Raw genomic sequence first — 16,704 nt, 5'->3', positions numbered from 1 at the left:
CAGGATGGACCCCTGAGGGACACCAGCATTAATACTGTGAGCTTCTGATTTTTGCCCCTCAACTACTACTCTTATGAACCTATCAGAGAGAAATGATTTAATAATTAAGACATTTCCAGCTATACCATAGCTAGGGATCTTGTGAAGTAAACCTTTATGCCATACCCCATCAAAGGCCTTAGATATGTCAAGAGCAATTGCCCTAGAAAGGTTGCCCCCGTCGAGAGATTTGCTAATTCTATGAAATATAACTGTAAGCACATCTGCTGTAGATCTAGCAGAACGGAAACCATATTGAGTGTCACTAAGAAGGTTCTTTTTGTTGAGATGGTTGATTACTTCCGTGTTTAACACAGATTCCAGCAACTTACTCATGACGCACAGGAGACTTATTGGTCTGTACTGAGAGGGAGATGAGCGACCACCTGAATTCTTAAATACAGGGCATACTGATGAGATTTTCCAGGGAGATGGGAAACTATTCTCCTTAAGACAACGTTTAAACAGTTTTGTAAGTATGGATGCTAGTTCAGGTTGAAGTTTTTTGAGTACTATAATTGGAATACCGTCAGGACCAGTTGCTTTACTGGCATCAAGGTTTTTGATTAGCTTGGCAACATCACGTACAGACATACGCATAGCACATAGTGTGTTTTCTGATACAGGAGGAAATATTGGGGGTTAGCGGCCTTGGTCGTAAAGGGTAGAATTAGCTGCAAAGGCTTTGTCTGATGCTGACGAGATTACCTCAGATTTATTGATGATAGTTGGGATAGAGCACACGCTTTTGTTCAGGATTATGTTTGCAAAACTGGTGGGAACCAAGCCGCTGCTCAGCTGCTTTGGACTTGACGGACTGAGCATACAACTCTCTTGCATTCTTTATTACTTTCTTACAATGGTTGCTGGCAGTCCTGAAAGCGGCTTTAGTTTCCATACATCTATTACGTTGGAAACAGTGGAAAAAGTGATTTCTGTGCGCAAAGGCAGCAGCACATTCTGAAGAAAACCGTGGCTGGCTGTTAGGTTTTTGCTGGAACTTTTTCGAGGATATGAAACGGTCTATACCTACAATTAACCATTCTGTCAGGTCTGATACTATAGAGGACACATCCTTTTTAAACATGAAATGCAGAGGTAGATCCGATATAAATGTATGGAAGCTATCCCAGTCAGCCTTAGTGTATCGATATACTGTACGATGGAGAGGTACGTCTGCGGACTTATTACATTTCATTTTTATCTTAATTGATACAACAGAGTGGTCAGAAGATCCAAGAGGAGACAACAGAAACTGAACATAGTTCAGGGCAAGTTGTGAGAAAAAGGTCTAGTAGGCTCGCATACTGGCTGTCATTGTCGGGCACATGGGTGGGTTCATGAACAATCTGAGTGAGGTCATAGGCAATGGAAAAATCATGACAGAACCTCCCCTCATCATCGGTCTTGTTTGAGTGGGTCAACCATTCGACGTTGTGAACATTGAAGTCTCCACATACGTGAATGTTAGCTGAAGGATAAGCAGATAGGACTTGGTCAATTTTCTCAGATATGCTTTTAAAGATAGTAACTCCGCTGTTGTGGGGGCGATAGAGAGTAAATATAAATGCAGTAGTGTGAGCTAAAGCAACCCAGAAGCACATATAGGGCAAGTTAGGATCTTCCCTGGAGATGTCCCTACCATATGGAAAGCCATCTTTAATATAGGCGCATATTCCATGCCCATGGCGATCTTGGGGGTCAGATTTAGAAGTTAAGTTAGAGTATCCTTTAATTGCGAACTCTTCTAGGGAAATAGCCTGTCCAATGCAAGTTTCGCTTAAAAATAAAAGGTCTGGTTTAGTTAGGAATGATGAGCCGTTCCATATAAGTTAACAAATTTACCGAATCTCCATTACTAACGGTTACTATATTGTCCAATTTCTACTGTACACTCTTTAACCCTTATCCTCGAGTGGCCTCTTGGCCTTGATAAGTGGTCATGCCTATGTAAAAAAAAAAAAAAAAAAAAAAACAACACCTCGGACATAAATTAAACACAGAGTACAAAGTTAGCCCCCAAAAAGGGACCCCTTGATGTCTTTAAACGAACAGAAGTAAACTATAAAAACAAATGAAAAGCCATATTCTTGCAAACTATGTGAACATCGAATTGACAAGGCCTGAAGCCACTTAAAATACCACTTAAAAGGTAAAAAATAATTATGAATGCTATATGGGTAGATTCTAACCTAGAAAACAGCAATTCTTCCCCCTTTGTCGATATTGTAAACTTGTAGACCGATAATAATCAAAACAAGCACAGTGGTATACTTAGCAAAAAGTGCACGTCATGATTGCGGAAGCCATAACTGCCACCAATCGTTACCAATAACGTGTTAGATATAATTATATTTATAGTCTCTGGTTAATCCATTATTCCTGGAAATGGTATATTGTTACATGATAAAGGGTTGGCCCCTTTTCATGTAAGTAAAAAAATAGGGAATTATTTAAATGTAAATATGAAATAGGATAGTCAAGGATTCGAACTTGCAAAGTTAGATTTGGAATTGAAAATTCCAATCATGAGTTAAAATAAATACAGAATGTTATTGAAATAAGGAATTGCAATTGTTTAGCTTACATACCTGTATATGGAAAAGGAATGTAATAATGAAATTTGTTTCTGTGAAAATTTAAATAAGGAATTTAATCGTCAATTGAAATTGGAAACATATTTTGTAAAAATGTTATTTGAAAAATAGGTTACTGAACTCGGGGTCATGTCAAGTTTGGCAACGTGATGCATGTCATGCAACGTGCTTTATGAGCACATGTTTAATCATGCGATGACGTGACGAGTTCTCAATATAGGGAAGAGTTCGAAGTTAGTTAGGAGAGTCAGATCAAGGGAGCAGAGAGGTTCAGACCAATTCGCGGCACCCTCTGGAAGCGAGGAGGGTTTTAGAAATAACCATGTAGAGAAGCTTTGAATTCCTCAAGCGAAATCATGGACCGGTCATGAAATAAAGAACGTCATCATCTTTGTGTATCTGCGTCTTCTTCATCATTACAACGAGAAAGGTAACGTGTTTATATTATATGCACAACTGTCAAAACGTAAACGTCAGACGCACTATCTCTCAGTCTATCTATCAAGATATTCATAAATCTCCTCTCATTGAATTGGTTCTCCTGTAGTAACATGTACCTGCCTAATATATATATATATATATATATATATATATATACAGAACTGTCTCTCTCTTTATATATACCTGTTTATGTCACCAATATGCTATCTCTTACAACATGAACACTCTTAAGTCTCTAATCTCTCACTAAGACTACTAAGACTGTCTCTAGATGAAACACTAAGATTCTTCCTAAACGAACAACAATAATACAGAATATACGTCATCTTAATACCACCAGTATATAACAATATCAGCTCAGCTCATAACAGCCAGATGCTCATTATATTTGAGGACTAAAGGACAAAGAGAAATGCTTACACTTTATTCAACACGGATAAAGAACCATTAAAAACTATCTAAATTAATTTACATATAAAAATAAAGCGACATTTGAAGCTGAAAAATGTTCTGGAAACGACGATAATGGCATCAAAAGTAATCAGTTTGATTCAACAACGGATAAGAAGAATTTTACTTACTTGTCTTTGGAATTCAAATTTTTTCTCTTCGCATACAATAAAAACCTGCAAAACAAAGTTTATATAAAATCATTGACAAACGGAAATTATAATCAAAGAAAACATGTTCTGACAAGTAATATAAAATTAAATTAAATAAAGTAATAAATTACTGTTAAATAATAAATTCAATTATCAAATTTATAGGATTTCATTTTGTACTAATTTTCATTTCGTACTAATAATTTTGGGAGAAAAGTTATGAACCTTGACCGCTTCTAAATTAAAGTAAAATAACACTTAGTGTTTTATTAATCAATCTGGTGGGTATTGTTAACGATTAAGCAACCCCCGAGATAAATATGATATAAAAACAAAAACCGAACCAAAGTTATTTTGTGTAGTCCAAATTTACCGTTTCATAAATTTAAATTATTTTGTATGCTTCAAATTCTTTGCTACTTCATTCAATCCAAATTATTTTATATAGTTTAGAGATCCCAGTCTCATTTAATACAAATTATTTTATATAGTTTAGAGATCCCAGTCTCATTTAATACAAATTATTTTGTCTGGGACTATGGTGTATGTAAAAAGGTGTTGGTAACAATCCCTACTCTTCCTGCAAGATCTGGATACACAAAGCATTCTCTGATATTAAAGGCAGACTGAAAGACAATCAGAACTTTACTTGCAGGGGTTGTTTGGGATTGCTGTCTGTTCATACTGCTCAGGATATCGAGCAAATAAAGTTGCAGAGGGAGAACCTTGAGGTAGTTAAGACGTTTTGCTATCTTCGTGATGTGTTTTGTGAGAGGTGATTGCTGTGATGCTATAACTGCCAGGATCCGTTCTGCATGGAAGAAATTTAGATATCTTTTCTCAATCTTCACTTGCAGAGGCATCGCGTTACACAATAGAGGTTATCCTTACAACAAACACCTGTTTCATTAGCATTCTTCTGTATGCTAATGAGAGTTTGTTTGTTACAGTTGAGGATATTACCAGACTAAGTCGCAGCGATCCTGTAATGACATGATGGATATGCTCCCCAAAGCTTTCTGATGGAATCAATCTCAATGAGCCGAGATCCAGGATTGACCTCTATTCAGTAGGTGAGACCTTATGCTGGAATAGACCGAGATGGTTTGACCACATTCAATGCAAGGCAGTCAAGTGTCCAAGAAAAATCATTAATTTTGATATCCCTAAAACCTGTTCAAGAGGTCAACCTAGGAAGACGTTGAGTGATAACATTAAGCATGACCTAAAACATCATAGTTTAACAAACGTTGGAAATGCATCGAATCAAGTAAAGAAAAGCTATTCAACACAGTTAACAACCCAAACGGCCAACCCCCAAACACTTAGAACAAACAACGGTAAAGGTGCAGTAATAGTGCCTATGACCTCCCCCCCTCCTTCCAATTGAAATCATTGTTTGGTCTAGATCAGTCTGATCAAATCCAAATCATTTGATATGGTCAAAATCCTCCTCCCCAATCAAAATCATGTGGTTCAGTTCATTCTCTTTCAATCCAATTTATTGTGCAACCCAGATTTCCCCATCCATCATTTCTGTGGTCTAGATCAGGCATGTCAAACTCAAAGTCCCCTCAGCGCCATAGGAATCGATTTGTATTGCCGCAATGGCCGCAATTGTTTAACAAGATAAAAGTTTTAGCTATTTTCTTTTTTCAATTTAGAAACATACCGATACATTTGAGTAATATTGTACATGTAGTTCAAAAAATATAACGAAAGTTTTGACCGTCTTCATCTGTTTTAATACAATAGCAAAAATTCATTATACATAAATTCAAAACTAAAAACATCAACAAGAATTCAAAGACTGACACTGTTTTATTCCGAGGCTTGACATCTTTTTGCTGCCAATTTCTTATGTGTGTTTGAAATTTTCGAGTTTGAATAGGGATGAAAAATGTTGATCAGTCATTCGTATTTTTTTTTTTTTTTTGATTTTGTTGATTCCCTGAAAGAAAATAACTGTTCACACAAATATGATCTTTGCGGTAAATTTTCCGGAAGTTATGAAAAAAAAACCCCAGTTCCTCCCATTTCAAAATATTTTTAGTTGAGTGCAGGCTGCAAGCATATCTACGATGGACCGCATGTGGCCTGCATGTTTGATATGCCTGGTTTAGATCCTCTAACAGGATTGGATTTTAATTATAAGTAGATCTCAGATCTCACCCATTCTACTTCAGATTACTTCAAAAAATATTGTGTAGTCCAGATTCTCATCCTCCGATGAATTTTGTGTGGTCCAGATCTCATCCTACTACCTTAACCTTTTCGTGTTGTCGAACAGATATGACTTTCTGCACACCAACGATTACATCATACAGGATATATGTCCTCCAAATTATTTTATGCAATCTATATTCCTCATTCTTTTGACAATCATAAGAGATCATTTATTATTTTGCATGAAACACATCTTCCTCAAATATAAAATTATTTCACTTGATAGCAACAGCTTGATTTTTTTCCCTCGACGCCAAACCCACCAGTGTCTTGTCTAATATTGAGATGGTGTGTTTCCTGCTGGTTGAGCTACGACTCTGGCCGTGTGCAGTTCTAGGAGATCCACCCTCCCAGGCTTTGCTTTCTCCTTTTCAAAAAGAGATTAGTTTATTGCTACTCGCCTGAGGCGCTTCTATCAAAGAAGGGCTGCCCAGGCATTTTTGCAACCAACAGTGCTCTTCCTCTAGGGTGCTGCTGGATTTTCAAATCACTTTTTTACCCTTGTGTCATGATTCGAGGAAAGAAATCAAGAGTCAAAAATCTTTTGGCATCTAGTGAAGCAGTGGAATCTTGCTGCTAGTCTGGTGTCAGGAATTTTTTACTTTGTGGTGGTACAGGTACAATGACTTCATTAAAGCACATGAAAAAACTTGCAAAACAGACACAGGAACGCAACATGGATAGAGGTTGAAGCATGGCATTGCAAGAGATATAGCAATTAGTTTGTCTGAAATTTCAGGAATTAATTTCTTTTGCTTATGAATTTGTTTTATTCATAAACATCCTTTATGGTTGAACTTGCATGAATTTGAAATAAAAAGAAAAAGAAATTTGCATAAAACGTTTATTGCTGCAGCAATAAATTATTTTATGAGTTTGACATTTATTTGTCAGAGTACGCTCACCTGGCGTTTTAATGGCTCCTTTTCTTTAGCAACTTTCCCAAGTACGTCTGAGTTGCAAGCTAAATCTCTCCAGCATAAAACCTATATTTGAAGAAAAAAAAAAAAAAAATAGAAAAATATAAATTACAAGTTATTCGCATTGGCAAGTTGTAAAAATATTTTTATAAAAAAAAAATTGTAGCTTCAGAAAGGATTAAAAAACAAAACAAAAAAAAAGAAATAAAATTAAAATAAAAGTGTTCGATTATTTTTTTTTCTCTTCTACTTCTACAATGGCTGTCGACACCAAAACGAACGATATGAAGGAATCTGCCGACTCAGAAACCAAGATTGCATACACTCAGAAATTCACCGTGTTTTATGCCCCCGAGGAAATAAGTATGAGCCTCGCTTTCGGTCCAGTCACATACGCACAATGTCATTTCTGTATTGGTCGCCATGACATTCACATTGTCTACTAATAGTTACATTGCTGCCACAAAATTTCTGTATTCAAAATGAGGCAATGCCATATACGATTTATAATAATACTAGCCTGGGTTCCCGGCGTTGCCCAGGTGTTTTGAGGCGTGTGTTGAGAAAACAAAATGATAGTAGGCAGGCAGACTCGAACCCGTACCACGAAAGAGGAAAAGAACGTGAAAAAAAAGAACACTTTGCCGTTGCGTCCATCACCAAACCGGAAGTGACGAAGGTTTAAATTAAGGCTAGTCAATCGAAAAGAGGGGATGACTTTCGAGAATCTCTGCGAAAAAAGCGACCCCTCATTGTAGAAAAGTGCCTAGTTGAGGGTGAAGGAATTAATGTTTTCAGCCAATTTTTTCGATATTTGTCGTCCGAAGGGTCGGCTTCAAGATACCGATCTCGTTAAAATCCGTCGCCTCTGTCAAAAGTTTTAGGCAAACATATAAACATACATGCATTTAAACAGACAGGTGAGATTTATATTATAGATTACTAAGATATATATAAAATGTGTGCGATATATGTATAAGAATATAAATGTATAAGAAATTAACACTAAGTTAAAATTTACTATTAAGTTTATTCCCTTTGCCTTTTTTATTCCAGATTATATATATATATATATATATATATATATATATATATATATATATATATATATATATATACATTAGCAAAGTTGTGTATGCATTAAATGGATGATCTAAGAACTAAACAAACCGTAGGACATCTGAATAATCAATATTTGATTCTACTTAGGCCTTTTTTGTTGAACGTTGGTGCATGTTTTTAATAAGCAAAATTTTAATTCGATTTTATTTCGTTGGAAACACTATGTGGCTCAAAATATTTTTCACAGGGAAGCCATCTTTCTTTTCAAAAGCAAATGTATGCTACGGATTGAAGCCAGGTTTGCTATGAGAAGCCAAGTTTGTTAATAGTCGTAAATACTTGTACAAATATATTCTTTGGTTTATTACTATTCTCTCTATATATAAATTCGTATTCCTGTCTGTCTGTTTGTTCACAATTTGATTAATATATACAAAAGATCCATTACTTTATTATTTCATTTATAGTCGTACATACTCGTACAAATATATTCCTTGGTTTATTACTATTATTAGAGAAATGTTAAAAATATATATTTTTTATTTTGCCACAATCTTAAAACAAATAGGTAATATTTACAAACGTTTCAAGTTTGATGTCGAATCAAGTCATATGACACGTTCTTTATAAACGGTGCTCGGATTTTTTTTTTTTTTTTTTTTTTTTTTACATAGGTATCACCACTTATCAAAGTCCAGAGGCCACTCGAGGATAAGGGTTAAAGCGTGTACAGTAGTCAATTGGACAATATAGTAATTGATAGTAATGGGAATTCGGTAAATTTATTAAGTGAAGTGGAACGGCTCATCAAGAACTTGTTTACGTTGGACTTGAATACAACCATATTGTAGTCAGCTGGAAAGCATGAAAACGGAAGACAATTCCACAGGCGTGCAGGTCTAAGAAAGGAGCTTTCTTCATGGAATCTACGTATAGGTTTAGGCACAGATAAAGAGTGGGGGGAATTATTGACAGTGTTTTCTGCTAGACGAGTATTTCTTGTGAATGTTTGGCAAGGGGAGACCATAAATTGAAGCTCAGACAAGCACTTGCCATGAAAATAACGATAAAGCAAAGACAAACGCGCAACATCTCTTCTGTGAAAGGTTGCAGGGAAGAGAAAAGGGCATCTACGAGGCTATGAAGTCTATTTTGAACTCAAGGCAGGATGCGCGTAGTTTTCTTGAATTGAACAATCAAGAAAAAAAAAAATTGGTAAAAAGAAGACATAAGACCTATGAGAAATACTAGGTCTTTAATCCGTAACAGTGGTTACCGTGGCAAAGTGGTTAACGGCACGGAATAAAATCCTGAGTGTTATTTCGCTCCACAAAAACACTTGAGTCTAACCTCTTGGAAAGGAGAAAAAGAAAGTAACTTCAATTACAATATCTAACCCTAACATAAACGCAATATTTATTTCGCTACAATCGTCAGACTTAGGTTTGTTATCTTCACTATAATTTAGATATGATACTAAAACTCTGAGTATTCATACATCTTTTATATACTAAAGAGTCAGGCATATACACATACATAAATTCATATATGCATTTTTTAAATGTTACAATTTATACATAAAAATAATGTGGCCATATTACCGAAAATGCATATTCCAAAATTTATAATGATCGGTGTTATGTCTGTATCAATAACAACACGAACGCAGAAAGTAAAGGTAAAACAAATATATTAAGACGAAAAGATAATACATATTTACAAAGGTGCAGTTGTACTGCAGTTGGAAGATTGTCCGGCAGAGGGCGTGTTAAAGTCTTTCATGGAGCAACCGGCACATGCGTCTTGCCTATCCGGCGTTCGAACACAGCTCCCCGGTCTTGCTGACTTTAGACCTTTATCTATATCTTTTCACCCACGTATGCTAATTAGTGGGCGTCTCCACAACAATCGGGTTATTAGTTTAAGAGTTTATCCTGTGCAACGAAATTATATATATAATTCCAGATTAAGAATATTCAAAGATAAAAACCAATTATTTAACAAGGTTTATATAATAGTTCTCAATAATAAAGAGCAAGGTGCACCTTTATTCTGTTGCCTGATAAAATTCGGTTGCTTATTGTCATATAACTAGGGCTGTGACAAGAGAATATCCTTTTCATTATTTTGACTCTCGAGTGGATATCAATTAATATCTTACGTTTTTGGATAGAATGAAGTGGTTCTCATTTAACTGTGTCGGATATATACTCGAGAGTCAAAACAAAAGAATATTCTCTTGTCATGGCCCTAGTTATAACCAACTGGACCGAAACGTGATTTTAATTGTATAGCGACATTAAAATGTTTATTTGAATGAAAATATATATATATATATATATATATATATATATATATATATATATATATATATATATATATTATGGCAGTACCTATTTACTATGCCTCCCCACGGGACAGAGTTAGACACCAGGGTCGTTTTTTAACGTGGAGAAAAGGTACAAAAATAAAAATTGTCTCAGTCGTGAAGGATTTCTCCTCCACCGAAAGAGAACAAGAAATAGAAGTGCAGCATCTGAAGAACAGATACTACACTTTGATCTTGGCCCGAAGGCCAAGTGAAACAACATGTGTCTACCAAAAAGTGCTCAATGAGTAAACAGAGCAGCTATATGAAATTTATTTATACAAACATTAATGGCTACATATGTGCATACATGTTTCTGTAATCACCCGTGCTCGGGAGATTACGTCTTCAGGCCATGAATTACCCTCAAAATACGTAATCTCCCCAGCACGGGTGATTACAGAAACATGTATGCACATATGTAGCCATCAATGTTTGTATAAATAAATTTTATAGTTAAAGTTTAACAAATAATATGCCAATGTTACTTTACATTTTTTTTTTTTTTTACAAATGAATCAAGTCCCAAAGGTCACACGAGGATAAGTTTAACAGGTAGACAGTGAAACGTCGAGAGAATTAATAACAACGATTTTAACTGATCAGAAAGTGGTTACTTAAGAGAACAGCTCAACATGAATTTGTTTACAACGGACTTGAAGAGGAAAATACTGTCCCATCCCTACCCCGTGAGACGTTTATTTTCTACAGACTGGCAGTTCTATGGAAAGAAACTTTGCTCATAAAAATTCTGCTTAGTCTTAATTCCAATATTCACATTGATCTATCCATTAGTTTAAGAGATGAAATATAGAAATATATACACACTAGACTTTTTAGCCCATTTAAAATTGGCAAAAGTTATAGCCCGTTGACTTAGAACGAGTGCTTCTATGTCAAACTTCTAGAGTGAATGCGGTATTATGGTGATTAATCCTTAGTAACTTCTAGCTGTGCATTGAATGTATACCATGATACTTGGTTCGCTGTACTACATCATAGTACAGTATTTCAGTCAGATCGGCTTAGTAGTTTCCGAGAAAAATAGGGCGGACAGATAGACAAACAGGTAGACCAAGAGAAATGTATTATAGATAGTTAACTTTAGATATAGAAAGATGTCATTATCGGCGGTTTAACGTCTTTTGGCAAATGTTTGTGTGTGTGTTTGTGTGTGTGTGTGTGTGTGTGTGTTTGTATATGGTTATTTATTTGCTAATGGCTAAGCGTTAAGCTAGACATTTAAAAATAACGTTATAATATAAAATACGAAAAAGAAAAGAAAATGTGATAAAAAGAAAATTTTCACCAAGATTTAAGTTTTAAATTATTACTTCCGAGAAACACTAGGTTTCTATTATGTCCTTGAAATGTTTTTATTTTCAAAAAAAAAAAAAAAAAAAAAAAAAATGGAAACAGTGGGATAAAAAAAAAAGAAAGAAAAACAACATTTCCTTTGATACAAGGTTTCATATACATAGTAACAATCAATATTTTTTGATTATATATTTCCAAGAAATAGAAAGAAAATAGTCAAAAATAGGTAAGTAGTCACACAAGAGTTTTTTTTACCCGACTTAATTTTCAACCAATCAGAAGCAAAACAAAACTTTGTTCTGATTGGATGTTTTTATTTTACTTCTCCAACAAGTATGCTGCTTTGTGATTGGCTGTTTTTACTTTCCAACTCCATAGGTGTGTCGTTTCAATACATCTACTTATCAAACAGTTCTCTGTACTACCACTTTCCCTTGTTTCAATTTAAACTCGACAATTTTTACATACTTATCTTCATGTATTGATTATTCAACACAAGCGTGGGCGCCTCACCTTGCCCGGTCGGAAAATACGGTTAAATATATTTTAATTCATTCAGATTTCGTATTTATTATTACAGCTAATTCTTGATTGAATATATATATATATATATATTTGAAAAAAAATTTTTTTAGGGGGGGGAGTACAGAATTTAATAATAGCTAAATACAGACCAATCAACATAATGATTTAAAAAATAAAAAATTAAAATAAAGGTTAGCTAACCAGGTTTCATTCCTCGCCCAACAGAGCTAAATCGAGGAAAATACGATTAAAAAAAAAGAAAAAAAAAGTTATGAATATGGCAGGGGAGGGGGGAAAAACAAAACCAAAAAAAAAAAAACCAAAAAAAAAAAAACGAAAAATAAACGGTGGAAAAAATACACAGAGACTAAATTAAGTCCTAAAAGATTTTCATTTTTAATATATATATATATATATATATATATATATATATATATATATATATATATATATATATATATATATATATATATAATTAGTACTGATTTCCATAATTAAAAAGAAATGACTTGGGTTCCATCTGCTAGAATCCAAAGCAAAACATTTAGTACTCCAGCCACGTTCCATACCACTTGATAGATAGATAAAATTTAAAATTAAGCTATAAAAATACAAAATTCCGTTAAGAGATTACCCTCACCCTACCCTATTGCTGGGTCTTTAAGTACGAAAGCCAGGTCAAGGCAAACAGGTCATTTTAGCTACTCACCCCATACGAGGAATGCATGAAAGCTGACCCCCCCCCCCCCGGAGACACAGGATAAGCCTTTTTATTTTTCTGGAACCCATTATTTTCCAAGTGTTGTAAGTTTGCTGTGTGTTGTACTTAAATTTTAATTCCATCCATGATTTCTCACCATTTTAATTTCCGTTCATTTTGAAGCTTTAAATTTGCTAGCATCGCACATAGCTTTTCTTTTTTCCCATTCCCTGTCACATAGGATCAGCAAGCCGACGATTTTGTACCAAATGCTCATAGCCCACTTGGAAATACTAATCAAGATGTGAATGCTAGAAATGACTCTAAACTCTCGACTCCACCTTGAAGAGCCATTACTCAAAACGACAAGGTACTTCAAGGAGGCTGACTAAGAAACCAACAAGGATCACATCAAAGATGCTCCATGGAGTAATGTCTTTTCTGTTCATGCAGAACTGTGTGGAAATGAGGCTACTGAATGGTTCAAAATAGCAATTGAAGCACGAGGGAGAAAGAAAAGAGATCTGGAGAGGGGCGGGGCAGAGATCTGGAGGGGGGGCGAGACATAGATCTGGAGAGGGGCGAGACAGATATGGGGAGGAGAGATAGATATGGGGAGGAGAGATAGATATGGGGAGGAGAGAGAGAGAGAGAGAGAGAGAGAGAGAGAGAGAGAGAGAGAGAGAGAGAGAGAGAGAGAGAGAGTAACCCCCACTTTTCACAATGGTTCTCCTCTACTTGTGCAGCTGCCATCGCTCAAAGGCAGCATGCATTTAGCAGACTTATTTGACATATGTCCAGTACAAATAGATATAAGTTTGTAACAGATAGAAATAATTGTAAGATAGAAATAATTGTAAGATAGAAATAGTCGTAGCCAAGAAAAAGTATTCTGAAGTTACCAGAAAACGCATTAACAGTGTCATAAATAATGGGCAATCAACAATTCTTCCACTAACAACTTTGAGACTGTCTGCACAGCAACTGAAAAGGCAACCACTTTAGACCCAACAAATCACTTCCGTCGAAATTTCTCTTTGCAAACAGAAACCACGCGCGATCTGAAAATCATCCTTTCACATGTTTGTGATGCCAAAAATACCGAGACATCTCGAGGGCACATCTTATCCCTACAATATGCTGAGGTTGCCCCAGTTCTCTCCAAGCTCTTTAACTAATGTCTTATCGAATCTTGTTTTCATGACTGCTGGAAAACTGCTTCTATTGTACCAGTTTACAAGAATTCTGGCGAAAGAACTGACCCACTTAATTATTGCCCCATTAGCCTCCTTCCTCTCTTCACCAAAATCTTGGAGTCTTTAATCAATTAAGCACTAGCCCACCCCCTCATAGATAATAAACGTCTTCCCAACCGACAGTATAGATTTAGGTAATCCCGTTCTACTGTAGATATCCTAACTATAATCTCCGAACATTAGTACCTTTCTGTGAAATTTCATAAAAATTGGTCCAGCTGTTTTCGAGTCCGTAGGGAACGAACTCACACACGGACAAAGTTTCTTTTATATAATAGTAGAGATAACATTGTCATGCGAGCTGCGTGCTTACACAAATTGCCCATTTGAACATCCCAACGCGCTACTATCCAGAACGATTTTTATATCTTCAAAAGGAGAAACAAAAATGATTAGTCAAAAGAAATCGCTTGAAGAAGATTGGAAACAGTGTCGAGAGTTTGCATCATGCATTTAAAGGGAAATAAATGATTATTAACCCCCTCCCCCCAAAAAAACACAAACAAACATATCGTTTATGGCTTTTTTAAATTTAAAATTATACTTTAGAAAAGAGCCCTGTCGCTCGATAGACAGACGCGTAGGCGCTTAATAATCTATTATATAAAGAGTGGTTATCTGTTCATCTGTGCACATAACAGTAAGAAACTACGCAGGACACCCACATCGCTGATACATTCTTTTTCAACATTACCTTGGCCAAATGATAGACATAATTGTTCTTATAATATTAGTTTTTTTTTTATATAAGGGGGAGTTACTAGGAACAACATTAGTCTAAAAACGAGAGAAGGAGGGAGAGAGAAGAAAACAATACAGAGAGAGAGGGGGGAGAAAGAAGAAAGCGAGAGGGAGGGAGGGAGAGAGAGAAGAAAGCGAGAGAGAGGGAGAGAGAGAGAAGAAAGAGAGAGAGAGAGAGGGAGGGAGAGAGAAGAAAGCGAGAGAGAGGGAGGGAGAGAGAAGAAAGAGAGAGAGAGAGAGAGGGAGGGAGAGAGAAGAAAGCGAGAGAGAGGGAGGGAGGGAGAGAGAAGAAAGCGAGAGAGAGGGAGGGAGGGAGAGAGAAGAAAGCGAGAGAGAGGGAGGGAGAGAGAAGAAAGCGAGAGAGAGAGAGGGAGGGAGAGAGAGAGAAGAAAGCAAGAGAGAGAGGGAGGGAGAGAGAAGAAAGCGAGAGAGAGAGGGAGGGAGAGAGAAGAAAGCGAGAGAGGGAGGGAGAGAGAAGAAAGCGAGAGAGAGAGGGAGAGAGAAGAAAGCGAGAGAGGGAGGGAGAGAGAAGAAAGCGAGAGAGGGAGGGAGAGAGAAGAAAGCGTGAGAGGGAGAGAGAGAGAAGAAAGCGAGAGAGGGAGGGAGAGAGAAGAAATCGTGAGAGGGAGGGAGAGAGAAGAAAGCGAGAGAGGGAGGGAGAGAGAAGAAAGCGAGAGAGAGAGGGGGAGAGAAGAAAGCGCGCGCGCGAGCGAGCGAGCGAGAGAGAGAGAGAGAGAGAAGAAAGCAAGAGAGAGAGGGAGGGAGAGAGAAGAAAGCAAGAGAGAGAGGGAGGGAGAGAGAAGAAAGCGAGAGAGAGGGAGAGAGAAGAAAGCGAGAGAGGGAGGGAGAGAGAAGAAAGCGAGAGAGAGAGAGAGAGAGAGAGAGAGAGAGAGAGAGAGAGAGAGAGAGAGAGAGAGCAGTTCTTAAACAAAGATGTCACGCACACCTTTTTTTTTTACTCTTCTATTTTATTGTCCTTGTCTCCAGGCAACGCCGCATAGCCATGCAAATACGCAATAATCATTAATACACAGATGTAAATTCAACCGGAGTCTTCAGAAAGGGACATTATTATAATAGCTTTCATGTCTACATAACACAAATTCCTACTTTTTTGTCATTCAAACTTATTAACAAGCTGACTGACAGCTTCAAACGAATCGAAGCATCACTAAGTTGACTTTAACCTGGTGACCCAATTAACTGAGCTTACAACTTAGTGAACTTTTAGTTTATCTGAATGAATTTATCTCTCTTCCACAGCGCAGGAAGGTTAAGTACAATGGTAATAAAAGTGGGATTGAACAGCCAGCTTCCCCGTATAGTGGCACTGCGGCCTACAGAAAGTGCATCAGCAGCTGCCCGCGTTTACTCTTTCTCCACTGTGACGTCACTGCACTCAGGCTTAATCATTTACATACGTGAGATACCGCTGCTGCAACATATGTGTCTGGTTTCGTTACAAGGATGGGTGGGTGAAATTTCTATTGTATTTTAATAGTGTTTCCTCTGCGCATGCATATATTCATATCTCTAAGCATAAATAATAAATAAATAATAATTGTGATGAGCTACAGACAGAATGAAAGCTGCAGACCTAATCGATTTAGTTTCGATTCCAGCTAATGGCACCCCCTTCATATATATATATATATATATATATATATATATATATATATATATATATATATATATATATATATATATATATATATATAATTATTTTTTTACTATAATAATTAATAAGTACCTACAGACACTAGTGTTTCATCCTTTCGGGAATCTTCAGTGCAATTATATATATATATATATGAGAGAGAGAACAAATGACAAAAAGTTATATCCCACAATTCATGATGTTGACCATCTTATAATTTATCCCTTTAATTCTGTTTACTTATACAATTCGT

At 36.2% G+C, this 16,704-nt stretch overlaps 1 protein-coding gene across 2 annotated transcripts in view; it reads right to left on the bottom strand.

Annotated features, from left to right (window-relative positions):
* Positions 1-16,704, bottom strand: part of LOC145285867 (uncharacterized) — a 510,918-nt gene that overhangs the window by 307,560 nt on the left and 186,654 nt on the right. For both annotated transcript variants that reach the window (XM_080134312.1, XM_080134311.1), the window contains 2 exons: positions 6,811-6,891; positions 3,659-3,703 (listed from right to left, as the gene is read on the bottom strand). In XM_080134312.1, the coding sequence (XP_079990438.1) occupies positions 3,659-3,703; positions 6,811-6,891 (126 nt within the window). The remainder of the gene's footprint in view (positions 1-3,658; positions 3,704-6,810; positions 6,892-16,704) is intronic.

This window comes from Euprymna scolopes, chromosome 10 (assembly GCF_053919585.1).
Source record: "Euprymna scolopes isolate OS-2025 chromosome 10, ASM5391958v1, whole genome shotgun sequence".
NCBI lineage: Eukaryota > Metazoa > Mollusca > Cephalopoda > Sepiida > Sepiolidae > Euprymna > Euprymna scolopes.
The sequence above is the reverse complement of the archived record's forward strand: the minus strand, read 5'-3'. Positions and strand labels throughout refer to the sequence as shown.